A 25,991-nucleotide genomic window follows, 5' to 3' on the forward strand; every position below is an offset into this window, starting at 1 on the left:
TGCTTGGACTACAAATTGGGGATTCTTTCCAACAACTTCAGAGCCTACGACTCGAGTTTACTTACTCTTGAAGTTAGTATCATAGTTGATGAAGAACTTGGTTGCGAGTTGGGACCTCCAAATATAAATTCTTCATGCTAAGCCTCGGGCTCTCTCTTTACTCGCCGACGACTAACTCGCTTAAATTTCCAAGGAAAACTAAGGCGCCTAGGATATTGTTAAGGAAGTAGCGTTTTATTGGGTATCATCTTCCCTTTACAAATCTGGGGCGATACCTTGCATATTAAAAAAACATAAAAACATTTTCAACTTTCTCTAGTATATTTAGTTTGATTTTAAGATGGTGATTTTCACGTTAATTCAACGGGGTTTTCCAGTTTAAGATGAAAGCACGTGAGGTCGGGTCTCGCTCGATCTGGTCTATTATGCAACTTTGAATAAATAGGCCTAAAGTCCACTGGGGTACATTGCTACATAAGTTTATAAGATATGTTCCTTCCATAAGTATGACACTATCTATACGAATTCGTAATGCTTCTGAGAGACTTACAGCTCAAGATAACTAGTTCTAGCAGAACGACGGAAGCGAGTCAATTGAAGTCCTACACTCGGTGGTGCGGTTAATTTTACCCGCAGGACCAAGTTCCATCTAAGTCCTATTTAGTCTGCATTACTAAGTCCAAATTTGACAGCAGCGCCCCACTCACCAGGCGTATGTCGCTTTACCCTGAATCTATGACCTACCTACCTCATTCACTTCAAAATTACAAGCTCCAGTTTGTTACCCAGTGACAGACTTATGGGGAACGTATCTTATGAACTTATGTTTGCTATTTGAGTCATTTTCTAGGGAAAAGTTTAATAATTGAACAAGCTTGATAATAAGTTTCAAGAGTTTTATTTCATTTGTAATTGAATATTTCTCCCTGAGTTAACTTAATTTTTTGTCATTATTAATATTTATATTATAGTATTTTTGTTAATTAAGTTAATTTATTTTGTGGCAATTCCTATAATATGAGGTCTCATAACGTACATTAAGCCATCTACTATTTGTCTGTCTTCATTAACAGTGGTAAAGCCGGCCTTAGAAATAGCTTCCGAAGTCTTTGAAGTCAGTTTGCAATCATCGCTGAAGAAACTCCATATTGGTTCCACGAGACATTGCAATGTTCTTGACCAAGTCGATTCTTTGAAAGAAACGTGCTCCAAGTAGTAAAACTTGCCGCCCTGCATTGACGCGGAAACATTTGGTTTTCGCTCACTGAAGAGAAAAATTGAAGAAAAAAAAGCAATTACAACTTACCGGAACTAAAACCCGAACGATTTCATTCAGTATCCCTTGAAGATTATCAACGGAACACAGGACGTAAGTTGAAACCACGACATCAACACTCGAGTCCGGTATTTCACTCATATCCTCGGCTGAACCCGAGACACTTTTCTCAAGTACAATATGTCCGAAACGTTCACGATTTTTATCAAAATATTTGGCGAAATGTTGGTTGGGTTCGACGGTAATTAACCTGCATCCCGTTGGATAAAACTCCAAGTTAATTCCGGTCCCGATACCAATTTCCAGTAACCTAATTACCCCCGGTCCTTGAACGACCAAGGCCGGGTCACGCGAGACAGTTGTCTTCAAATCACCGAAGAGTCGAACCTTGCGACTTTTCAACTCGCGTTCCAAACCGGGAACCACGTATCGACCGTAAAACCAAGCGAAACATCTTCGTTGTAATCTTTTACGTCTGGTACACGTCATTACCGTTGCAACTACGATCAAAATGTACACTAAAATCTTATTTAAACTTGGTATATAAACGTCCCAATTCGTGTTTCGAGGTTCAATCATCTCTGAGTACTCGAACAAAACAATCCGTATTTGGAACAAATTTGTTTATGAAATCTTTTCTTTGACTAAGAAGAACAGTTCGCACCGAGAATTTCCCTGAGACTTATCTAGTTCCATACGACCTTTATTAGAGGTTAAAGTTCAAGACAACATCTGATAGTATCGTCAACGCGTTTAGAGTCACGGATGTACAAACCACCACCAGAAGTCCATAACTATCCTTGCAAAAACGAAGAATGTAGCTAGCTACGAAAGAAAACGTTTCTTTTTGGAAATTTTTTCAGTAACGTTTCTATCAAGAAGAGGTACCACCCGCTGCTTAGAAAAGCATTGAATCTAGATTTTTCTACTCTAGCTATTTTGGGGGAGTTTTTTTCTTACGATTCCTAACTTAATCGTTTCTTTTGCCAAAGAGGAGACGAGAGAGAAAAAAATGGGTTCCTATTTTGCTTCGGGAATAGAATGAGACTCTACGGGCATGGCTGAGGTTTACTCTCTCGAAACCGTCTGCGAGCTTTTACTTTACCTCAATGTTTTCTTATTCTTCTTCGCAAATTGGGTCGAAAAGTTGTTTACCTTAAAGGCGGAGATCGCACTTGCAATTTCTGTCAAGCAACAATGATTTTACTAGACTCTCATTTCTGATTATAGGTTACTTAAAACTGGTGGCGTAGTATTATTATCAAATGTTGTTCGTAAATCAAAACCTAAGCTTTATTGTTCATGCCAGGAAAACCTGGAATTGGTGTAGTGTTGTAATAATATTTAATAGATGTGGGAGGAGCTGTTATTATATCCCTTTGACGTCATCATGGCCCCGCCCAGAACGAGTTGTTAGTTAGTTACTTGGGTACCGATTCCATTTTTAAACTTATTTCACTGAATTTAATTTTCTTCTATAACTGATTTTTGAGGGTCTTGATGAACTGATAACTATCTTCGTTTCTAAATTATTTCTGCTTGAGTTTTGTAGGATTATTAATGTTTCACTGTCGGCAATGCGAACGTTGTTACATTCAGAAAAATATATATTTTGTCCTTGACGCCGCCTGTCAGGGGGTACATACGGACTTCTGTAGTCCTTGAGTGACTTGGAATAGATCTAAATGCCATTATAACAGAACCGGTTTATCAATGGAGGAATTGCGGTCTCTCGCAAGACGCTCAGACACTAGATGGAGGGGAAACTTTTAGCCGGCGTATATTTTGGGTGTACATAATTTATTACGCGAATCTACATAGTGCCTGGGCCGACGTCGGTTACGAAACTCCAAACTCGAAATAGCGCCCGACACTAGCAATAGGCTAAAAGAATCCAAAGGTTCTAAAAAAACCGGTTTTCTTTGAAATAGATAAGGTATTTTTCTTAATTTTCATAGAAAAGGGTGTCGAAGAATCAAGTACTCTCGTATAAGTTCTCTCTCTCTCTATAGCTGTCTCTGTCTTGTGTCCAGCCCAGAGAAATAGAAATCAGACAAATGGAATTTCATAGAGTAGTCTTTAGTCCACGTGTTTCTTTAAAAACATCTGTGAATTACTCGACTATGAAAAATTAATTCTGGTTCTTTTTTCTCTTCCCAATTTATTGAAATATAAACCAAACTATATAATATATCACTTCTTTTCTAAACATATTTCTACAATAAATATAAACATCTATAATTTTGGCGCGAAAAAATCCTGTTTTTCATGTAGTTTTCGTAGGGGATGCGAAATTTTCTTTTCCCGCCCTAAACATTGTGCCACACTGCCAGGGCACATAATTCAGATAATCGCAACCTAAATTACATATTCCTTATTAATTTTTCGAGTATTTAATTAATATAATTTAATATTTTTATTATTTTGTTCTAATTTAGAAGACACTCGCGTGTTCTTTGTTTTTGATCATATTTTATTTTAGAAAGTTGCAACTTGTAGTTCATAGCCATTAGCCACGTCATAGCCGGCGCGCGTAAATTTTGTAGTTTTGACAGCTATTAAGCCTTGGTCAAAAGTCATACCGTCGTGTCACAGTCCACTCGTGTCATACACTCAACTCAAGTACTGTCGTGTGTCGTGTCGTGCAGTCCGTGCAGAACCGGCTTTAAATTTTTAATTGTTTATTTTAATTTTGGAAGAACGTTAATTTACAAAAGGTGAATATTTAATATTATTATTCATAAGCCTGACAATGGTATTGGTAATAGTACCTAGTTTGAAAAATGTATTATAAACATATTTTCCGCCACGTTTAATTCTTATCTAGGTATTAATTATTAAATTATGATAGGTAGTAAAACTTTATTACACCTACTAACCTACGTCCTCTATAATATACAATTTTAGTCCATTGCATGATGTAAATGTAATATTTTAGCTTACATCCGCTCTCTCTACATAACAGGTGTATTAATTTAACACACTTTTACAAATCAGTAAACTCAAAAGTACATTACTTAATTCCATATGGAGTAATAAAGTAATGGACTTTTGGTAAAATATGTACGTAGATTTTGAACCCTGTTTAATATCAAAGGTCTATCTTTCGCTCAGCATTTATTTATAATATTTATATATTTAAAATAGTTGCCGAATTAATAAGTACCAATTTTTAAAAAGGGTTAACAACAAAAATGTCAATTAAATCAGTTTGCTGCATCGGAGCTGGTTATGTTGGTGGGCCAACGTGTAGCTTAATCGCTTATAAATGCCCTGATATTAAAGTTGTTGTGGTTGACAAAAACACCAACAGAATTGAACAATGGAATTCCGATAATCTTCCAATTTATGAAGTAATTAATTATTAATAACTTAATTAAATCAATTTAATTTAAATCTTGATATAACTAACGTCTTCCATAGCCTGGTCTCCATGAGATCGTAATGGAATGTCGCGGAAGAAATTTATTTTTCTCCGAAGATGTTGAAAAAGCCATCAAAGAAGCCGAGTTAATTTTCATATCCGTTAACACTCCAACTAAAACTTACGGATTTGGAAAAGTAAGGCGTTAATTTAAGCCTAATTTAGAGTCATTAATTGGTTTAATTTAATTTAATTTAATAATTAGGGTAGAGCGGCTGATTTGAAATACTTGGAATCGTGTTCCCGCATTATTGCCGATGTATCGGAGAGTAGCAAGATTGTCGTGGAGAAAAGTACAGTTCCTGTAAAAGCGGCTGAAAGTATTTGCCGAATTTTGAAAGCAAATACGAAAGAAGGGATTGATTTTCAAGTAAATTAATTTAATTAGTAATTAATATTAATTAATCTAACTCTTAATGTTTCAGATTCTTTCAAATCCCGAGTTTCTAGCTGAAGGTTCCGCCGTTAAAGATCTTTTAAACCCCGATCGGATTCTAATAGGCGGTGATAAAACGCCTGAAGGTCAAGCTGCAATCGCGAAACTATGTTCAATCTATGAACATTGGGTTAATCCCGATAAAATTATAACTATGAACACGTGGTCATCGGAATTATCAAAACTAGTAATTAGTTTTTCAATTTGTCAATTCAAGGATTATTTGGGCGAGGATGCGAAACCTGAGTGAAATAGGCGCGTTAACTGTGGAACAGTTAGGTTTGGTGGGATGCTATAAATGGGGGAGGAATACTCGGAAAAATGGCGGGCGGTCTACGTGATTCGTCTGAAGTAGACCGCCCGCCATTTTTCCGAGTATTCCTCCCCCATTTTCTAGCGTCCCACCGGACCTGAACTGTTCCACAGTTAGCGCGCCTATTTCACATCGCTGGTAAATTATATAACAATAAACAATAATTACTTTGCAGGCCGCCAATGCCTTCCTAGCTCAAAGAATATCGAGTATCAACGCAATTTCGGCAGTTTGCGAAGCTACTGGAGCTGACGTATCGGAAGTGGCGCACGCTGTTGGAACCGATTCTCGTTTGGGCCCAAAATTCCTTCAAGCCAGCGTCGGTTACGGCGGAAGTTGCTTCCAAAAAGATCTATTAAATTTAGTCTATTTATGCGAATGTTTGAATCTTCCCGAAGTGGCTTCCTATTGGTATCAAGTCGTTGAAATGAACGATTATCAGAAATCCCGATTCGCTAAAAGGATTATCAATTGTTTGTTTAACACGTTGGCCGATAAGAAGTTGGCCATTTTGGGGTTCGCCTTTAAAAAAAATACCGGAGATACCAGGTAAGCCAATTTAAACTAACTTCTTTCTTAAAGGGAGCGTGAAGGGATGCTTGAAACGAGTTTATTAATAAATTTCAGGCGAAAAAGTGCAGCGAGGTACTTTAGCCATGCCAAGGCCCTTCATGCTCTCTTTAAGCCTTGTATTTGTTGACTAGAGAAGAATAAATTCGTCCGCTTCCTTCCGCTTCTTACTAATAACAAACCAAGGCCCTTCGTGCTCACTTTAAGCCTTGTATTTATTGACTAAGGAAGAACAAATTCGTCTGTTTCTGCTAGTCATACTCGTACTATTAGCCAAACCAAGGCCCTTCGTGCTCTCCCTAAGCCTTGTATTTATTGACTAAGGAAGAACAAATTCGTCTGCTTCTGCTAGTCGTAAAGCTCCTACTATTAGCTAAACCAAGGCCCTTCATGCTCTCACTAAGCCTTGTATTTATTGACTAAGGAAGAACAAATTCGTCTGCTTCTGCTAGTGAAGCTCGGACTATTAGCCAAACCAAGGCCCTTCATGCTCTCACTAAGCCTTGTATTTATTGACTAAGGAAGAACAAATTCGTCTGCTTCTGCTAGTCGTAAAGCTCGTGCTATTAGCCAAGCCAAGGCCCTTCATGCTCTCACTAAGCCTTGTATTTATTGACTATGGAAGAACAAATTCGTCTGCTTCCTTCCGCTTCTGCTAGTCGTACTCTTAACCGAGACCGAGGCTTAACAAAAACCTAAATAAAATTTGACCTATTTACTTAGGGAATCTCCGGCCATTTACGTTTGCAAATACCTTCTAGATGAAGGCGCCCATCTTCAAATCTACGACCCTAAAGTGCCAAATGATCAAATATATCGCGATTTGATCGATGACGAAAGTAGTAAGTTTGAAAAAATTGAAGAATTAAGTTTGATATTAATACTTAACTTAACTTAATTATTTCTTAAAAAAAAAAATCTAGTGAGATCGCGAATTAGTATTCACAGCAGTCCGTATTCGGCTGCCGAAGGAACGCACGCTCTCGTTATTTTAACGGAATGGGAAGAATTCCTGGAACTCGATTATAAAATGATGCACGATATTATGTTGAAACCGGCCTTCTTTTTTGATGGCAGGAAGATGATAGATGTTGAAAAATTGGAGGCCATTGGGTTTCACGTTGAAACAATCGGAATGAAGTCGTCAACGGCGCCTGCGCTGAGATTTTCAAATGGAATTAAATAAGGTAAATAATTGGGCTTATTCCTGATCAGCGCCACCGAGGCGTAGCGGCGACTTTTGGAACTATAATAATACGGTAGCCAATCAGAGGTGGCGCTGGAGCCGATGGACTTTGATGGAGATCTGTTATTTTCTCTATTTTGAATCATGTGAATAGCCAAGGCTTAACAAGCGATATGGTTTCAAAAGTATTAAAAGTTGATTTTACCTTTCTTATTCTGTCTAATATTATGAAATAAGACTTTCGGAGTAAGTTTTCATTCGATTTTGGTCTATTTGGAGATTATTAGGTTAAAAATAATTAGTTAAAACATGTTTTTTGAAGTTGAAGCGGTAATAATCAAAACAGAGAAAATAACAGATCTCCATCAGAGTCCATCGACTCCAGCGCCACCTCTGATTGGCTACCGTATTATTATAGTTCCAAAAGTCTCCGCTACGCCTCGGTGGCGCTGATCAGGAATAAGGCCAATTAATGCGTTTAATTTACGTTTTAAGAAACGCTAACGAGTAGATTTTAATTAAGAAATTGCGTATTTTTACTATTTTGGCAGTAAAAATGGGGGCCAAAATGATTCCAGGGAAACAAAAAGCGGCATTTTTGAATTCTTCTCGTAACTTCCAACATTTTTTAACATTAAATATATTTTACACCAACTATTTTAAAGTTCCAAGGTTTTGAAAATGAAAATAAAAACGACTATTTAAATATTAAGCCAACAATTTATTTATTTAATTAATAACTACAGTCTCGTGACTCATTAATTAATTAATTAAGTTCACACTACATTTTTATATACACAATAACATAAGCAAATAATTTTTTAGCTTCTAAGGTCCCGAAAGATAATCTGAATTTTGAGGTGCGTTAGAGAACATTGAATAATTGCCTAAAGTCGAAGCTGAAGGGCTTAAACCAACTATCATGGCTAATTTTAAGCCAACGGTTCCTGGGGGAGATACTGTTTCCCTGTTTTCGTCAGGCATCATCTGAAATTTTTTAAATTAAGGGTGAGTACACGTCTTACGCGTCTTGAGTACTCTAACACGTCGCCAGACGCGTCTTGAGTACTCTAACTCGACGCCAGACGCGTCTTGAGTACTCTAACTCGACGCCAGACGCGTCTTGAGTACTCTAACTCGACGCCAGACGCGTCTTGAGTACTCTAACTCGACGCCAGACGCGTCTTGAGTACTCTAACTCGACGTCAGGCGTGTCTTGAGTACTCTAAGACGACGCCAGACGCGTTTAGAGTACTCTAACACGTCGCCAGACGCGTTTAGAGTACTCTAACTCGACGCCAGACGCGTCTCGAGTACTCTAACACGACGCCATACGCGTCTTGAGTACTTAACTCGACGCCAGACGCGTCTTGAGTACTCTACTCGTCGCCAGACGCGTTTAGAGTACTCTAATTCGTCGCCAGACGCGTTTAGAGTACTCTAATTCGTCGCCAGACGCGTCTTGAGTACTCTACTTCGTCGCCAGACGCGTCTTGAGTACTCTACTTCGTCGCCAGACGCGTCTTGAGTACTCTACTTCGTCGCCAGACGCGTCTTGAGTACTCTAACTCGACGCCAGACGCGTTTAGAGTACTCAACTTCGTCGCCAGACGCGTCCTGAGTACGCTAAGACGACGCCAGACGCGTCTTGAGTACTCTAAAGACGACGCCAGACGCGTCTTGAGTACTCTAACAACGTCGCCAGACGCGTCTTGAGTACTCTAAGACGACGCCAGACGCGTCTTGAGTACTCTACTCGCCCCAGACGCGTTTAGAGTACTCAACTCGTCATTATAGACGCGTTTAGAGTACTCTACTCGTCATTATAGACGCGTTTAGGGTACTCAACTCGTCATTAGACAGGTCTTGAGTACTCAACTCGTCATTAGACACGTCTTGAGTACTCAACTCGTCATTATAGACACGTTTCGAGTACTCAACTGGCCACTTATCAAAATACACACCTTATCACACATGTGCTTGTAAATTAAGCCATCTGAACCAACATGAAATATGGAAAAACCATCAATCCATCTGTTGACAAAACAAAAATTACTGGTTAACTTAATTAACATTAAAGCCATTAAAATAATTAATAAACGTAAATAAATAAAACAACAACAACAACAGCGTACTCTGAATCTGATAGAATATTTTTCTTGAAATTAAATGGCCTTAATTTCCATAGGAAAAAGATGGCTCTCATTCCAGATATTCCGACAATTCTCCATCTGACCCTTATTGTTCCGTCTTCCTCGTGTTTTGTAATTTTAAGTATTTCCATTTTGACTCTGGCGTATTTTAAATGGCAGAGAATTTTAATCCAAGAGATGTGTTGAATATAAGCTTGCAAACCCCTAATTTTAATTAAAAATAAATTATAATAAATAATTAATTAGCTTTTTAATCGCATTTGCGTTAAAAAGGCTAATTAATACCTAATTGTAACGCCTCTAATTCCATTTTGAAATACTATATTTTTATTATATAATCCATAGTTGTGTATGTCAAAGAAAAACCTCGGCAACTGAATAAAGTTTAGAGAGATTTTAAGATTTTACGTTAATTTTATGGTTAAGACTCGTTATTTTAATTTCTTACACTTTCAGATAACCCAAGATATATTTTTGTTAATTGTTCTTCTGTTGGTTTTTGGGGGAAATCTTTGGTATAAGAAGGTGGTGTGGTTTGTCCACCTGAACTGTTCAATGTTTGTCCTTGGTTCAAAAGTACACTGTTCTCCTTAGGCTCCGTTGATTTTGACATATCGAAACAACAGTGATTGATTAAATTAGTTTGTAGGTAATTTAAGATTTCTTGTTTGTCTGTGTCCTGTGTATTTACGTTAATTATTAGTTTTAAGTACTTAAATTAATGTTCAAAATTAAAATTAATTGTACTTGTATCAGTGAATCACCACCACCACTTTTGATTTTCAGCAAATCAGATGATCCTTGATTTATTATTGGATTGGCGATTTCAAAATGCAATTGTTGTAACTGATTTGAATTGTCGTTTTTATTTGTATGATCAAAAGATAGTAAATTATTATCTTGCTCTTGATCGAGGCAATTATTGCCGCTGGACCATATTTCGTGGTGTGGTTCTTGAGATTTCAATAGGGACAAGCATGTGGATGGTCTTGCGGTGGTCATGTTGCTAAAAACCAATTTCTTACAGAATAGACCCAGCGGGCCACTCAATTTGGCATTCATGTAACAAGCCATCTTTAATTAATAGTTTTATGTTAATTTAAATATCGGGTAATCCTAAATTATGTTCAAAAAACTGGGAGAAACTTTGGAAAAATTTAATTTTAAGCCGGGTTTCCCGAATCCCGATCTAAAACTTGAAGAAGCCAATCAAGTCCAAGTAGTGATTTATGACGTTTATTGAAGTGCGTCTTTGACCTGTGTAGTCTGTGCAGTATTTGATTGGACGTCCCGTACTCTTAGAAAACGCAACTTTTTTATATATTCTCTGGAAATAAAATAAGCTTATAATCTTCAATTCTTTAAAATTTTAATTTATTTAACGTAAAATCTATAATATTTACGGAATTTAACTTAAAATTAGACAGGGACTCTTAATATACCATATTTTTCTCGCGTTTGAGAGTCCGGGACTCTCAGGGCGTGAATGATGGAAGCTGTCAAAGGTCACCGCTAGGCTCCGCTGATGACGAAAACTCCGTGACGTCACCATTCGCTCTGAACTTCCTGTTTTGTGCCCAGAAGGATGGGAAGAATGATGGTGGACGGTCGACGGGGTTTGTGCGCGGATCTCCGCGTAATATTTATTTAATTATTTCCAATCAAATTGGATTAATTTATCGTCGCGTTAAGGGTTTTTTAATTAGTTAAAATAATAATAATTAGTGTTAAAAATGTGCCGGTTTAAAGTTTCTGTCGTTTTTGTTGGAACCTGCCTTTCGCTCGTCTTCGGGATCGCCCCAGAAGAAAGGATACGTTTAAAGTAGGCTAATTATTACTATTTACGAAGGCATTGTTTAGGATAAAATGACCCCATCGTTAAGCCTTGGTTATAAGCTTTCTTTAGAAAGTTTAACTTTTTAATAACCCTTAACCCTTTTAGGGTTAGCGCGTAGAAAAACAACTTCTATTGTTTAGCGGGTATAAGCCCTATCGCCGTTGCATTGTATTAGCGCCGCAGGGGGTTATCACCTAACATTTGGTGACCATGTACTTTAGAGGATACACAGTAGCTAATAATGGGGTAAGGGGGAAATAACCTTCTAAACCACTAATTTAACAAGAGAGAGAGAGAGGGCCAACTGTGACGAACGCCTCCTTTTCTACACCTACCTTATTTAAACGACGATATTAAATGATAAATGTAAGCGAATATTCCCCCAATCAAATGAAATGGAAATTGATTTTGATAAATCTACACCTTGTCTAAAACAGCCTTGAATTAATATTCAAATTTGACAGGGCTAGCGGGGGCCATTGATAAAGGTCAAAATTGGGGGAAGTGGTTATACTTTGAAGCCACGTAAATAGGTCAGTTTTTTGGACAAACAAAGCCTGGTACTACGCGTTTTGGGTCACTGAATTCAAAATTGTTATTCAGATTTATTCATTTCAATTTCTTTTTCATCTTTTTTGGTACAAAGCGCGGGTACTAGTTTTAAGGGTTAAAACAATGTTAGTTTTACATTGAATCCGAAGTTTGAATTTTAAAGATCTTAATACTGAATAACAGAATTGTACTTAAGTTCAGCTAGGTCCCATATTTAATATAATTTAACTAAATGATGAAATATGATTTCGCTGCATTAACTAATGCGCATTAAATTCCGGTATCCAATTTTAATAACTATAACTCGCGCTGTCTATTTTAGAATTAAGACAGAGCCTAACCATTAAATTATCATCTAATATCCATATTGAAACGCGAAGATTCGAGGGGATGGTAACTTCGTAAATTTATTAAAAAAAAACCCTGGCAACTTTTAGATAGAATTCTTTTAACGTTTTTGAGGAGGACATAATTCAATTTTTAATAACACAGCTCGCGTGGCAAACCAACTTCTGAGTGATAATAGTAGGAGTGACTGTGTCTTACCCCTCGCGTAGGTGTAGAGCCGGCTCGAATAGTGTTAGCATAATAATAATAATGATAATCCAGATTGTTCAGCTGTTTCGGGATTGGTTGGATGAAACCTTTAGATCTAGCTGGCCCTCCGAAATTTGCTAGAATAGTAAAGAGGGAGAGAGTTCGATCACGCGAGTTATCAATGCATGATCGTTTCTTGTCACGATTCTAGACTGTTAAGTCGACTGCGTAAGGGCGGAGAGTTTCAAAATACCCCATAAGTAACGTTTTAACAAGAAGTATGTCGCTTTTAGTTGTTGTCCCCCTATGATAGTGATTTTGCCACTAACAAGTTGGGTTGGCGGAAATGGATTTACCTCCACCATAGAGAATATGCAGTAGAGGAGTAGACACTTTAGATCCGGGTTTTTTGCCCATTTGACTTATTGCCTTCTGTATAAGACATTTCCTTATTGGTTGAAAAATGTCATCTGCTTTACTATAATTCCTCTAAGGAGACGGGAAGTGGTATTTAGACAAGGTAACCCTCGTGTCTACCAAGAAACCTGTCCTCTATGCCTCCACTGACGTATTCATTAGGTGAACATCGTACTTATTGTTGTTATTTTACTTAACATCATCTATTCAATAGTAACCTTCATTTGTCATGTAGTGATGCGCAGTTTGGTTGGGTTTATTGACCGACTTGAAACGATACTAAATACTTGAGCCTATCTCAATTGATGCTCGATATAATCAGCTTTCAATGAAAAATAATACAGATTTTTAGCAAACTTAGGATTGGGATGGTGAGAATTAGCGCCGCGTTTTTATATTTTGCTTAATTACTCGGGCCCTGATTATTGTCACCCCAAGTATTCGATATCGTTAGAAAGAGGAAAAATAGGACTATGACATACTCCTTCCTGATATCTCTTGTTGAACCAGAGTTAAAAGGCGTCGTGTAACTATGCCTATGTTGATGATATCTTATGGAGAGGACGTGTATGATGTTACATTTAGCTTAATTACTCGCGCTTACTTGTAAGAATAAACGCTAATGGATGGAATAGCCCTATATACCTTTGCTGATGTGTCCAGCCAGCATTCCATAATGGGTAGAAAAGTGCCCTGGATGAGGGTTTGACGCGTCGACCATAGGTGTCATTTCCTTAATATTCCTCAAAGGCTATATAGCTAGGCCCAGCTAGGGAATTATCCTTCTCTTAGAGATCCACCAAAGGAGATTTCTGGGGATATAAGAGAGCCGCATGTAGAGGGAGGGAGATTCTATAAAGGAATATTGATTATGGTATGTATGCTACGCTTGCATGTGGCGCGCTCGTGGTCACATCCGTCATTGCAAGTAGCTCCCCCCCCCCAAAAAAAAATACAACCCTCCTGTACCTACTACAACTAGGAATTTATTCAATACAGAAATGAATCTGTTAAATTCACGTGAATAGGTTTTCATATGCGAATAGGGAGCTAACAACTGCATGCTAGGGGGAAGAGATAGTCTGACGTCACGCAGCCCCCCCCCCTCTGGTTGGCATTTTTGCGCGTTGAATACTGTTTAACACCGTTAGGGGGGATGAAACTCCAGTAAGAGGTAGAAGGGTGTGACGTTTCAGGGTCAGAACTGTTAGCTCCCTTTTCCTAAAACCAGGGGCTATTTACCTTTTAATCGGACTGGTCAAGGAAAGCCTTGAAAAGTCAGGGAGTTTAAAAATGGGGTCAAGATTTAGAAGTCATGGAATTTTGGGTAATATTACTTGGGTTTACGAAGGTTGGGTTGAAGGTGTTTAGAGTGTCCCTTCATAGAACAATTTTGACTCAAAATTAGTCGTAAAACTTCAGTTATGGAATACCAGTCTGTATTTATGTTTTAAAAGATGATTTCCTAATTAAGAGTTGACTTGTAACTGGTTTATACGACAAGCGATTTTATCTAAGTAAATATTTAGGGAAAATCGTGGGAATATTTAGGGAAATTTGAATCAGAAAATAATATTCAATTTGTGCCTTTACCTTGACACTCGAGTAGCGAATATTCATGTTAGGTTTGCGTCATATATCCTTGCCTTCTTTTTCTGATGGCAATATCGCGTTTTTGCCGTTCCAAATCGTTCCTTGGAAGCGAGCAGCACCCACTGTACGTCGCCTTCACCTTTGGTTTCCTTTCCCATACTGAAACAAACATATTTTTCTCCACCGCAATCTCTCAGTTAGGCTTTAGCTTCCATCTTCTTGAAGACCGTGTAGGATTTCACCATCTTTTTGCACTATTACACTATATAAACTATGCTATTTTTCAATTGCATTTTGCATCGTAACCTGATCATACCATGCAGGTCAGCTGGTCCATTGTAAAAGTCAGGGGAAATTTGTATTGGCCCAAAAACGTTTCGTGGAATTTTATTATTTTAGTGTGGAAAATTTCTTGGGTTTTAATTTGAACCCGCAATTCGTGTCGTGTCAACTGCCCCCCGATCGAGAACTTCCTATTCCCCCCCCCGGGTCCTGTTAGTGAATGACCGAGTGATTTTTTTTGACAGTCCCTTGACGCCCATTGGGTAATTTTTTCTTGGTCTTTACAAATGATCGGTACAGTCGCGGTACTCGTGACGTGCAGGGGTAAAGCGTGGTATTACTTCTCTAGAAGAGCCTAATCGAAATAATCGTTTCCCTTTTGGACAGAAATGAATAATTGTGAATTGGACGTCGTATTATTTTTTTCTTCATCCTTTGTTTTGTCTGTTTCTTTTCTCTCTCTTTTTTTGTGGGTCCTTATCCGTTGTTCCACTTTGAGTAAAGAGTAGTGGAGGAACTTCTTAGAAAATTGCAATTGCTTAAGAAGAGATGTTGGCTAGGGAATGAGCATTTTCAGTTATGCCTTATTCCTTTGTTGCGCTTTAAATCGTACACACTTTTATTATTATATGTCCTTTGGAAACCAAAATATTTTGCGTTAAGTTGTTGTTGTAATTATTATCATCAGAAGTATATAATGTTTTTTTTTTCGAGTGAAGTGTACCACCTCAAAGTGGGCCGGGTAATTGTAACATTATTCTTCCCAACATGAGGTTAACATTTGGGGCAAGGTTACTAAACCTTATCATTACTCTATTAGCGCTTAGCTATTTGCCAAAGACGCATGCGGTTGTGATGGGTTTTTGTCCCACGTCAAGACAATCAAGGTTTATGGGTTGATTGCTGCTGAGGATTTAGTAAATACCAAACAGTTATAGAATTCACCCTAGCACGGTGCGATTCCCATCTGAAATTTGATGAGCGGGTGGGCAAACAAAGAGGGCTCCCTCGCCTGGGAAGAATTATGTTACATAACTAGAGCATTAAGATTATACAGAGTGTCATACTTCTTCTGTTATCCCCTTCTGTTATTATTTATTGAGAAGCTGTCACCAAAGGAGCTTTAAACGTCTCTGCAGTATTGTCAGACCTACCGCGATTCAAGTTGGTGTTGTTCATGCAAGTACCGAATGAAACTGAACTACTAACTCACCAACAGCCTGGCAACACTGGTCACTGAAGGAACGTCGAAAACCCCTTTAGTTTTTAAACCGCGTGTATTCCAACCTCAAAAATATGTTTCGATTAAAAATTTATTATAAAAATAATCGATTTATTCACTTCGAGTTCCTAAAATAGAAGAAAAAACCCCCGAAATAACGAAGATTGCTTTGCCATAACCAAGGCCTAGGTGCAGCTATTTAGTAAAATGAAAGTCCATCAGTCTAGAATATACTCTTTTTATCCTGAGTGTAGTGTAGTGGCGTGGCTTGGTGAGTGTAAGGGGTAGAAGAGGGTAAAGGGAACTTTGCTAATTAACAAGATCGACTCTCGAGACTCTCTCTCTCTCTCTCTTTCTCGCACACAAAAGCTAAAATTGAAAAAAGAAAACTAACCCTCGTTGCTTTTGACCCCTCCCGACCCCCGGACAAACCTACTACCACCTCTCGTGTTTGGCTACTGCGCTACTATATTTTTAATTGATTTTCTGTCAAGTGGTACGGCCAGGCAAGTACAGCCAGCGAGCTAGTACTTGTGTGTTGGATGCACGCTTGCTTTGCTTCTTTTGGGTTGCTGAACTCAGCGTGCGGGGTTTGTAAAACGCCATACGAACTCATAACTGATTATGGATAGACAAACACCGAGGAACCTTTAGTTTTAATCATGGATATTATCAAGAAGTGATATCTAGTTTATTAGGGAGAAGGTATAAGATGCCCAAGTATTAGCGCGTGCCATAGTCCCAGTCCCCCTTTCAAAATTCAAGGGGGGGACGTAAAAGGAGGCCATCGGGCTATTTCGCAGCCTCTCCTCAGTCGGAAAATACAAGTAATTTTCCTAATTCGCGTCGCGCTGACGTGAGTTTTCAAGAACCAATGAGATGCTGGTTGTAATTTAGAGGCGGCGGAGATTAACTCCGTCTTTTGCATTGGAGATAAAGCTGGAAATGTGGCGAATTTATACTTTCTCCCTAGTAAACTAGATATCGCTTCTTTATTATACCACCTAAAAGAAATATGTAAGACATCCTAAATTCCCCAAACTTTATTTCCTATTATTATCAGGTACTCTTTTTTTTTACCACGCCTCCTGTTTCTCTTACACCAAACTTCCCTCTTGACACATCAAACCCAACGAACCAAACATCCTTTGAAGAAGTGTATACAAGATGGCCGCGGTGAACAACAAAGGACCTCATATTTCCTCCCTAGCATAAATAACGTAACAAACATAAATATGACAACTTCTACTTGAGCCCTTCCTGTGATGATATTCATTTTAAGAAAGTTTAGTTGAGTTTGTCCCTAGTTGTGACGTCAGTGCCTAGGTATAACGTCACGGAATTAGCTTTGACAGTGAGCCGCCGCCATGTTTGGGTGACTTCACACTATGGCTTCTAAGATTAACGTGAACAGTTCATTCTGTGTTACACTTATTGTTGTTAAGTTACTCCCGCTCTTCAGGAAGAAGAGCCTTAGGAGCAAGGAAAATTAGCGTTTTTGATAAGGCCTTTCATCCTTCTTCCCCTTGCCCCCCCCCTAGAACCTTCCTTATTATGACAAGCCCACTCCTTGTTAATGGATTATCGGATTATTGTAATTTAATCAAATTAAGGACCAGTCCAGGGTGGTGGACCGGGCCCCGGGAGGGGGGGGAAGGACCAAGAAAGAGGACCCGCGTGTATAGGAATGTGTGTATTAATTTTTCATTATACAGAGTTCATTATTTAAAGAATATATATTTTTTCTTTCCCTAAGTTCTTTCTTTGATGGAAAATATTAATTTTCTTTGTTTAATTTTTTCCACGTCGTAATTTTTTTGGAGAAAGTGGGGCTTATGCTAAAGGGGCTAGATAAATTTCCTCCCACCCCAGTTTCTTACCTTTAACTGCGCATGCGCTTCAGGGTTGCCAGAGCATTTCCTGCATGCAGGTTTGGAACTTGAAAAATCAAGGAATTAAGTAGGCCTAATTGACAAAAAACTTAGGAAAATTTATAATTTTTAATTAAATAAAATTCAGGGCAATTTGTTGCATGATGTTTGAGTAAGTTTGCTCGGAAATTGTTGCTTCAACTATAAAAAACCACTCCCGTTGTTATTACTCCATATATGGGTAAAAAAAACTGGAAAACTCTGGGAATTATAAGGGAAAAAACCTAGAATACTCAGGGAAATTGGTTTTCCAAGACTTTGTATATGAAGTTATGAACCCCGTGTAAACACAATTTTCCAAATTAAGAGTTTGAACTTGTTTAAAACACAATAGTATTCTTAACATTAACAACTACCCAAAAAACAGGGTGTAGATATTAAATACATAGTCCAGGAATAAATCTAAAAATTCAAATCTTGACAACCCTGTACAAACTTTGAACTTATGTGTGTGTGATGCGTGTTTTGGTAAGCCTCAATTTTGACCATCGTTTTCTTTTGTTTTCTTTTCTTTTAACAGAGAAGAAGCCAAAGAAATGTTCTACCACGCCTATAACGCCTACATGGTAAGTGCATCCAGCTCTCCTCACGTATCCCCAAAACTAAATTATTCAAGATATATCGCCTGTTCTAAGCTTATGGACTGACTGACCGACTATCTTGGTCAGTTCGTGCTCTTAAGTGTTAGAATAGGGAGTCGCCTATGGGGAGAACACCTTTCCTCTTGAACCTCAGACACCCGTAGACAAATAACACTAAGATCAGGACATTACAACTCTGATTACCCTAATTTCTTACTTGGAGTCTGTACATAGTTTTCAAACTATGAGGATTCATACCATTTAGGTGTTAAACAACAAGGAGGCTTTAGGTGTTACACAACAAGGAGGCTTTAGGTGTTACCCAAGGAGTCCCGATTCCCTGATGGAGTCTAAAGCCACGCCTCCTTGTGTAAATGATATGAATGCTCCATAGTAGTCTGTAAACTAGAGTCTCTGAGCATCTGAGCAGTTTTCCTCGTAAGTGTCCCTCCATCGTTATTCCTTAGTTACTTGTACACTCTGTTAGGGTTTAAGGTGTACTTTAACCCCAGAGCCTGTTGGTATTATAGGGGTTTTGGGAAACATTTGGGAATGGTTTTCCTGTAGGTGGTACTATTCCTTTAAGACTGACCAAGGCTTAGAATATAGTTTTTTAGACTCTTTTTTTTTGGTCGGGGTTTGCGTTTTTTGCGTCTATATGGTCTTTCTCACCAACTTTAATCACTAGTTTCCTTATTACTATACGTGGAACGGTGCTTTTTCCTGACCCGGATTCCTTTTTTGTTTCCTCGATGTTGAACCCCTTGGAACTTGTAAGGTTTCAAAGGGATTTTGAGATGATGGTTTCTGATTCTCGGATTTTTGCGTGTTTATGGAGTTTCAACAAAAATGTCTGGGAATCTTATAAAATGACAAGGAAAGTCCTTAGAAATCATGGAAGTTTTAAAACGTCAGGGAACATTCTTTAAAACGTCAGGAAATTCATAAAAAATATCAGAAAAAATGCTAAAGGATTTAAGTTTTGGAGGCAACGGAATAGGTCTAAACTCATCTTGTTATTTTAGACGAATATGGTCTCCGTTTTTCGGGTGCTCTCAGTGTTTATGAAAGCTTGCCAGTCTTTGTTATGGATTGGGCGTAAAGTAAACGTTCCCTCGTAGGCGTTTTATTACCTCTGCACTATTTCATTAGATTTTCTTCTCCCCGAGCTCCGAAACTCCAACGCGGTTTATTTAGTTTTTTCCCCCCATTCATTCTTTTAGCGGAAAGCACGTATCTGCCTGCAAAGTAATGCACTCTATCACGCGCTTTTACCTGTCAGAAATCAGGAAGAGTCTAAGTAGCCGAGAAAAACTGTTTCGTAGAATTTTAGATTAATCGATGAGATGAGAGTAGTTCCCGCCAAATTCTTTTTTTTTTTTTTTTTTGTTTTTGGTTCCCTCCATTTTAGGGTCTTTTGTTTGTTTCCCGCTTTTTAATGCATGGGATCGTTTACAGCCGCGCGCGCGGTTACGTGAATAGAAATCGCGCCAAACTTAATTGAATTAGGTTCGAAAACCCAATGATGGTCAGACCAGAAATAAATTAACTCGAAGTAAAGTTTAATTAAGTCCAATGCATTTTAAACATTAGAACATTCAAAGATATTGGATTTGGATAAATACATGCATGTAAACTTAAAGGGTCTGTAAAGAAGGCATCGGATGGTGGATAAAACTTATTTGAAATACGTTATAGGCACACGTGACCGAGGGAAGGCGTGGTTCAAGGAAACTTAGCTCGTTTTATTTCAAAAACTAGCACTGGGGGAATTGGCACTGCAGTAGAGCTATCTCAGAAGCATTAGTGTGACGTCATCCATGCTCTTTATCCATAGAGAGCTTTCAGATGTGATAGTAGTACGTCACACCCTCCCAAGTCTTACCGCTGTTCTGGTAGCCATATTGGTTGGGTGGTCTCTGCTTCATTCCTGCTTTAAACCCACCAATATGGCAGCGTAAATTATGTCACGAGACTCAGCTCCTCCTCCAACTGAAAGCTCTCTATACAACGAAAGCGGTACCAAACATGGCCGCCCACTGTCAAAGCTAAACCCGTGACGTGTTACCTAGGCACTGACGTCATAGCTAAACCCGTGACGTGTTACCTAGGCACTGACGTCATAGCTGAGATAGCTCTATCTCGCGAAAAAACAAGGACTAGGTGTCCAGTGCCACTCCGTCTGGAGTCCTTTCATTTATGTATCTTTGGCGTCACGTGGTGCCTGTGACGTGTGACGTATTTCAAATAATTTTTACCCATCCCTCGATGCCTTCTTTACAATCCCTTTAAACCTATTTTAGATCTATTTCTTTATCCCGGTCTAAAAAAAAGGAATAAACGGCGCTGGGATCCCAATATAGCGTAATACCCCAAGACGGTTTTAGCAGTGAAAGATTTTTTCTTCTCCCGGGATTACCTTCCGGATTTCGGGAAGCTCCTGATGCCCCAGCTCTCTCGCCCAGTGCCCACCCTATGTTACTTTGGCCCCTGTGATTGATCGGGGGGATCTTCCTTCCCCTACATTATTGCCTACCCCCCTCTCTTGGCATCGGGGGAAGGACCCAAGGACCACCAGCACCCGGCCTCGACCTATCGCGCCCCCAAAGTCTTTTAGAATCGATCAAAATATTCAAGTCCCCGTGTTCCTGTATTTTATTTTTACTCGGCACACTCCTTTGCTATAATACCAAATAACATAAGTTTATAAGAGATATGTTCCTTCCATAAGTATGACACTACCTATATGATTCGTAATGCTACTCAGAGACTTACAGCTCGAGCTATAGTTCGAGGGAGAATGACGGAAGCGAGAATTGAAGTCCTACAGTCGGTTAATTAATTTTGCAGGACTTCCATCTAGGTCCTATTTAGTCTGCATTACTAAGCCTTTGACAGCAGCGCCTCACCAGGCCTCCCTCGCTTTACCCTGAATCTATGACCTACCTCACTCACTTCAAAATTACAAGCTCCAGTTTCTAAGTTACCAGAGATTAACAAACTTATGAAACATATTGACTTATGCAAATACCTAGATAGCTTTTACCGATTTTGCATCGTATCTTTTAGAACTTTATTGGTTATCTTAGAGCCAATGAAAGGAAAGCACGCGGAATTTAAAATGTTTCGAATTAGACTCAATACAAACCTAAATTTCATAGATTTAAAAACAAAAGTGTACTTCATTGAAGTTTGCTCGCACCGAGTAATATGAGAATCCCTTCCCCCTTTAGTTTACCTCTCGGAATAGTGTCGACCCCCCTCTGCGTATGCTTACCTTCACGACCGTACCGTAGCGCTTAAATAGACCCTTTCGATGTAAAAAATTGGGTAGGCAACCCTGACTATTCGGACATACAACGTTTGTTGTCCCACGGTCCCATATACATTTTGAAACGATTGAAGTTTGAAAGTATAGCGTGACTTTTCCGAGTTCTCAAAATGGAATAATTTTCTCTGCAGAATTTATACCTTTAGAGTGTACTATACCTCCTTTAAATCTAGAGCAAGCTCCGGTTGGTTTTTGCATTATAACATGAGATATGTACAGGGTGTTTCAAAAGAAAGGTCCTATGGAATTTTGCCCTAAGGGCCGCCGTTTACCAGTTATGAATTTATGGATGACCCCTTAATTTCTTATTTAATTTTAAGGGGCTTTCCAAAAAACACAAAAATTATAACTAGAAAACTATATCCCTTAGGGAGAGACCGGGCTAGATGCCTTAGAAGTTACATTTTCGACAAAATAAATCGCCCTGTACTTCGGCCCTACCAAAGCAACATTGCATATCGATACATTAATGAATTATTTATTGAGGTATAGGAGCTCGGGAATCGAATCGAAATCCCCTGGTCATATTTACAAAGGCTTATTTTCCTTTCCCCGGAATCCTAGGCCTAGTAGGCTAGTAGTCTTAGGCCAGCCAAGGCTTAGCGAGATTTGAAGAATATTTTTTCCATAGTATTATTTATTATATGGCAACATATTGGATTGGTTTGCCCGCGGAAAAAAGTAACTGTATAAATGCAAGGCGACCATGCAACTCTGTCTCGATTTCGTAATATTAACCGTTGATCTAGTAACAGTTACCATGCAGGGGAAAGAGGGGGGGGGGTATTAAAGGGATAGTGTAGTGTAAAGTAGAATCAATCTACCATTTCATTTTGTAGAGAAACTTTTTGATTAAATAGAATAGACAGTTCCATTAATTCTAGAAGAGAAGCAAACGTCACAGGGGCGGATGAAGTTACCTAACCAAAAGCACCGCTTGTATCCCTCCGCGTGTAGTTACGAACTCTGACTTCGTTGACTGTTTAGGTCTTTTCAGACGATATAATTTTTTTGACTCATTTAGACTAGTAAACTTGAGTAAACTAGTTGGATCGTGTCAACAGAAGTTGGTTGGACAAGTTGAATGACCAAATTAATAAAAATTTGATCAGTGACCAATTTTTCTTCAGTCAAAAATGTTGTACCGTCTGAAGGGGCCTTCATTTTATCTATTGCTCTAGAGGGCTTTAATTTACCGAGTACTAACAAAGGAGGGTTTCATTCCCAATCAATAGCAGACGTCTGGAATTGGCAAAAAACGTTACACCGGTAATTAGTCTAGAATCTGAATCCGTAACGAACTCAATTAAGGCGTAATTAATGAATTGAATTTTATTCTATTATTTTATTATTTTTTTTGGAATAATTTTGAAGCGGAATAATTTTTATTATTATTTTCCGGTATAGATCCGAGATTAATATTTATTCTTAATGGATATAATAATTCGCTAAGCCAAATTTAATGAAAAACTTAATTGTTTTACGCGTGATTGGTACGCGAGGAAATGTTCAGGCTGAACTGAAAATGAAAATTTAAATTTGTACGCTGCTTATCATAAAGGATATAGGAAGTACAAGATTCTTGTAAAAATCTAACTATAGTTCGTGAGTTGGTTACATTTGCGACGTGAGGTTATAGAAGCCGCGTTATCTTTGCAAAGTTGCGCTTCGAACAGTAAAGATAAACGGTCATTGTTGTTATATTGGAATTGATTGTGACTATATACAACGGACAGTTAGGAGGAGCGACTCCACCCTCCCCCCAACCCCAATCCCTTGATGTCCAAAGCCTGATTATCTCCACTAATCGTACTTGAGTACACCAAAACAGATTCCAAGCTCATGAAGGGAGGGAGGGAAAAGTGGACCTGCCATGGATTTTACGAACCAAGTCTTATATACCTATAAAGGGAACGTGAAGTTGATTTTATTTATACCCCTTTAGAATGACACTTAAAAATGTTCTCTCTAAAACATCTTTCTACGTTGATTTCTAACCGAGTTACGAAGTTAGGCCTAAAAGATTCGACTGTATTTATAGGCCTTGGCAGAAGTACAAGTACAATTAGTACAGTCCAGTCCATGAGATTAAGCTTAGGCCTTGGGAGAAGTACAGTCCACGAAATTACGCGTTTCGCGTTCCTTTCTTTGATTGGATAAAAATTTAGCCAATGAGAGCTTTGTTTGAATTTTGTGGGAAATTTCTGTAAAAATAGAAATTTAGTAAAAATGGTCTCTCAATCTTAATTTAGGCGACTTGAAAATTATCACTCTTCACGCTCCCTTTAACGCGACATCTCCCGGTCGTTATCGGTCGTCCATTCTTGGCTCCGCCCCCCTCCGACCGCCCTACTCCACCAGTGAAATTTCAGGGATTTCCGTTTATTCCGTTGGTACTACGCGATGTTAAATCTCGGTACGAGACAAAGTTGTATTCCTCGAAATTCGACGTAAATTAAAGGCGAAATTCCGGGAATAATTTCCGAGGCACTAAATGATGACTCAAAGTAGATTTACAAACACTCTTCTCTTCCCGCCGTTATTTAAATTTTTATCTTGTTTCAATTGCAATTTAATTAATGTCGCGGAATTTTAATTAATTTTTGAAATGCAGAAAGAGCTATATATATATGTACTCGAGGAAAAAGCAATGGATTTTATTTCATAAGTTCATAAGATATGTTCCTTCCATAAGTTTGTTAATTTCTGGTTATAAACTGGAGCTTGTAATTTTGAAGTGAGTGAGTGAGGTATAGGTCGTAGATTCAGGGTAAAGCGAAGAGGCGCTGCTGTCAAATTTGGGCTTAGTAATGCAGACTAAATAGGACCTAGATGGAAGTCCTGCATGCAAAATTAACCACCACCGAGTGTAGGACTTCAATTGACTCGCTTCCGTCGTTCTCCTTAGAACTAGTTATCTCGAGCTGTAAGTCTCTCAGTAGCATTACGAATAGTATAGAAAGTGTCATACTTATGGAAGGAACATGTCTTATAAACTTATAATTTTAGTAAAACTATAACGGAGTTGACCGATCCGTGTAGTTTTTCGTTTACTTACTTATCGGAGGCTTATACAACATATCAAAAATAACAATCAGGGTCATAGACTTCAGTATCGACGTGTATTGATTACTATCATTTTCCGATCATCGAATTTTTATTAATATTATTCTTGAAGAGCATATTTTTTTATTTCTTTTATATTTCTTCGTATATAGTGAAAGGAATCAAAATGCTTTTTGTTTTGTACTTATTTTCGAAAGCTTGTTTTTCTTATCTCTTCCGATATTTTTGGAACCCTTAGGGCACCAATCGTATAGTAATATTGTACTTTTCGTATTATGACCCAAGGGTATTTAATACGTTGTCTTGATGTTTTTACTTTGAGTTCGTGTTTCAACGAATCGAATTGCCAATTGATTCTTTCAAATTTAGGCCTATATCAATTTTTGACGAAGTCACTAATACTTTATGGTATTATTTTTTATCCAAGTCTTTTTTCAATATTATTTAATTAAGTTTGAATTAGAATATAATCACGATTAATTATAATTTTATCTCTCTCTCTCTCTCTGGGATTATAAGTGAAACTTTCTCCTTTTTTCCATCTTCCTCATCTTGAGCTTCTTTGGGATCATTTATTTCATAATTTTTTTTAAAAACATAGCTTTTATAACTAAGAACCCTTAGAACTTATCCAATTAAATTTAATTGCCTTACCAAGTCCAATTAATTATTAATTAAAGTATTAAACATTTAATTAAAACCTAAACTGGAATCGTTGGGGAAAAAAACCGAACATGATTGACCAAACTGTCCAGTGCAACCATTTTGACCCATGGCCATCTTGAAATCAACGTGGTGTTATTTTCTTATATACTTGCTCTTGAAGCTCCAGCTTCCTTGATGCCGAGTCGTCGTCGACTTTTGCTATAGCTCGATGTTAAAAGCTCCAAGGAAAGCAAGCGAGAGAGAGTTAGAGAGACGAGAAAAAAATATCATTTTTGGTATCCTTTTTTTTTTCTGGCTGTCGTTTCCATCGGGGCTTAGCTTATCTCGCCTCGAAGGATGCTGCTGGGAAGCCATTCCAACCCCTCACCTCCCCTTTCCCTCTCCTCTCCTCTTGCGCTTCTTCTTAGGCCAAATCTCCCGCGGTTTGTCCTTCCGGTCCAGAAAACGGCCGCCTCGGCTACTATCCTCCCATGCAGTTTCTTTCCTCCATCCTGGATCCTTGAAGATTGGCAGCGTGTTATGTTATAGGCTTATTTAGTCCCAGATTTCATCTAGAATTCCTGCCGGCGTTCCATGGCGATATGTATTGCTCCCTCGCTTGTTTATTATGGTTTATTT

At 38.4% G+C, this 25,991-nt stretch overlaps 4 protein-coding genes across 9 annotated transcripts in view; 2 read left to right on the top strand and 2 right to left on the bottom strand.

Annotated features, from left to right (window-relative positions):
* Positions 1–882: 882 nt before the first annotated feature.
* On the bottom strand, positions 883–1,855 carry LOC149718195 (thiol S-methyltransferase TMT1A-like). The gene is made up of 2 exons (XM_089871349.1): positions 1,307–1,855; positions 883–1,230 (listed from the first exon to the last, which is right to left on the bottom strand). Exons 1-2 carry the CDS (start codon positions 1,853–1,855, stop codon positions 994–996), a joined length of 786 nt encoding a protein of 261 aa, XP_089727475.1. The 3' UTR covers positions 883–993.
* A 1,911-nt stretch (positions 1,856–3,766) lies between these two features.
* On the top strand, positions 3,767–7,917 carry sgl (UDP-glucose 6-dehydrogenase sgl). 3 transcript variants are annotated; one of them, XM_089871277.1, is made up of 10 exons: positions 3,767–3,993; positions 4,457–4,629; positions 4,700–4,837; positions 4,906–5,070; positions 5,126–5,323; positions 5,625–5,998; positions 6,077–6,094; positions 6,743–6,861; positions 6,943–7,206; positions 7,729–7,917. In XM_089871277.1, the coding sequence occupies exons 2-9, from the start codon at positions 4,471–4,473 to the stop codon at positions 7,203–7,205; spliced, it is 1,434 nt and encodes a 477-aa protein (XP_089727403.1). In that variant the 5' UTR covers positions 3,767–3,993; positions 4,457–4,470; the 3' UTR covers position 7,206; positions 7,729–7,917. The 3 variants fall into 3 exon arrangements, with proteins under 3 accessions (XP_089727403.1, XP_089727366.1, XP_089727443.1); XM_089871240.1 differs by having other exon boundaries at positions 7,757–7,917; XM_089871317.1 differs by lacking the exon at positions 6,077–6,094 and having other exon boundaries at positions 3,793–3,993; positions 7,757–7,917.
* LOC149718197 (uncharacterized) lies at positions 7,906–10,662 on the bottom strand. Its single transcript, XM_089871348.1, has 6 exons — positions 10,106–10,662; positions 9,807–10,037; positions 9,644–9,732; positions 9,341–9,562; positions 9,170–9,239; positions 7,906–8,192 (listed from the first exon to the last, which is right to left on the bottom strand). Exons 1-6 carry the CDS (start codon positions 10,430–10,432, stop codon positions 8,034–8,036), a joined length of 1,098 nt encoding a protein of 365 aa, XP_089727474.1. The 5' UTR covers positions 10,433–10,662; the 3' UTR covers positions 7,906–8,033.
* A 275-nt stretch (positions 10,663–10,937) lies between these two features.
* The window catches only part of LOC149718198 (ER degradation-enhancing alpha-mannosidase-like protein 3), a 32,542-nt gene continuing 17,488 nt past the window's right edge, over positions 10,938–25,991 (top strand). For all 4 annotated transcript variants that reach the window (XM_089871161.1, XM_089871162.1, XM_089871163.1 and 1 more), the window contains exons 1-2: positions 10,938–11,180; positions 18,250–18,295. In XM_089871161.1, the coding sequence (XP_089727287.1) occupies positions 11,092–11,180; positions 18,250–18,295 (135 nt within the window). In that variant the 5' untranslated portion in view covers positions 10,938–11,091. The remainder of the gene's footprint in view (positions 11,181–18,249; positions 18,296–25,991) is intronic.

This window comes from Phalangium opilio, unplaced genomic scaffold (assembly GCF_054372755.1).
Source record: "Phalangium opilio isolate 3A_F unplaced genomic scaffold, DU_Popi_V2 ptg000002l_1, whole genome shotgun sequence".
In the NCBI taxonomy this organism is placed as follows: Eukaryota; Metazoa; Arthropoda; class Arachnida; order Opiliones; family Phalangiidae; genus Phalangium; species Phalangium opilio.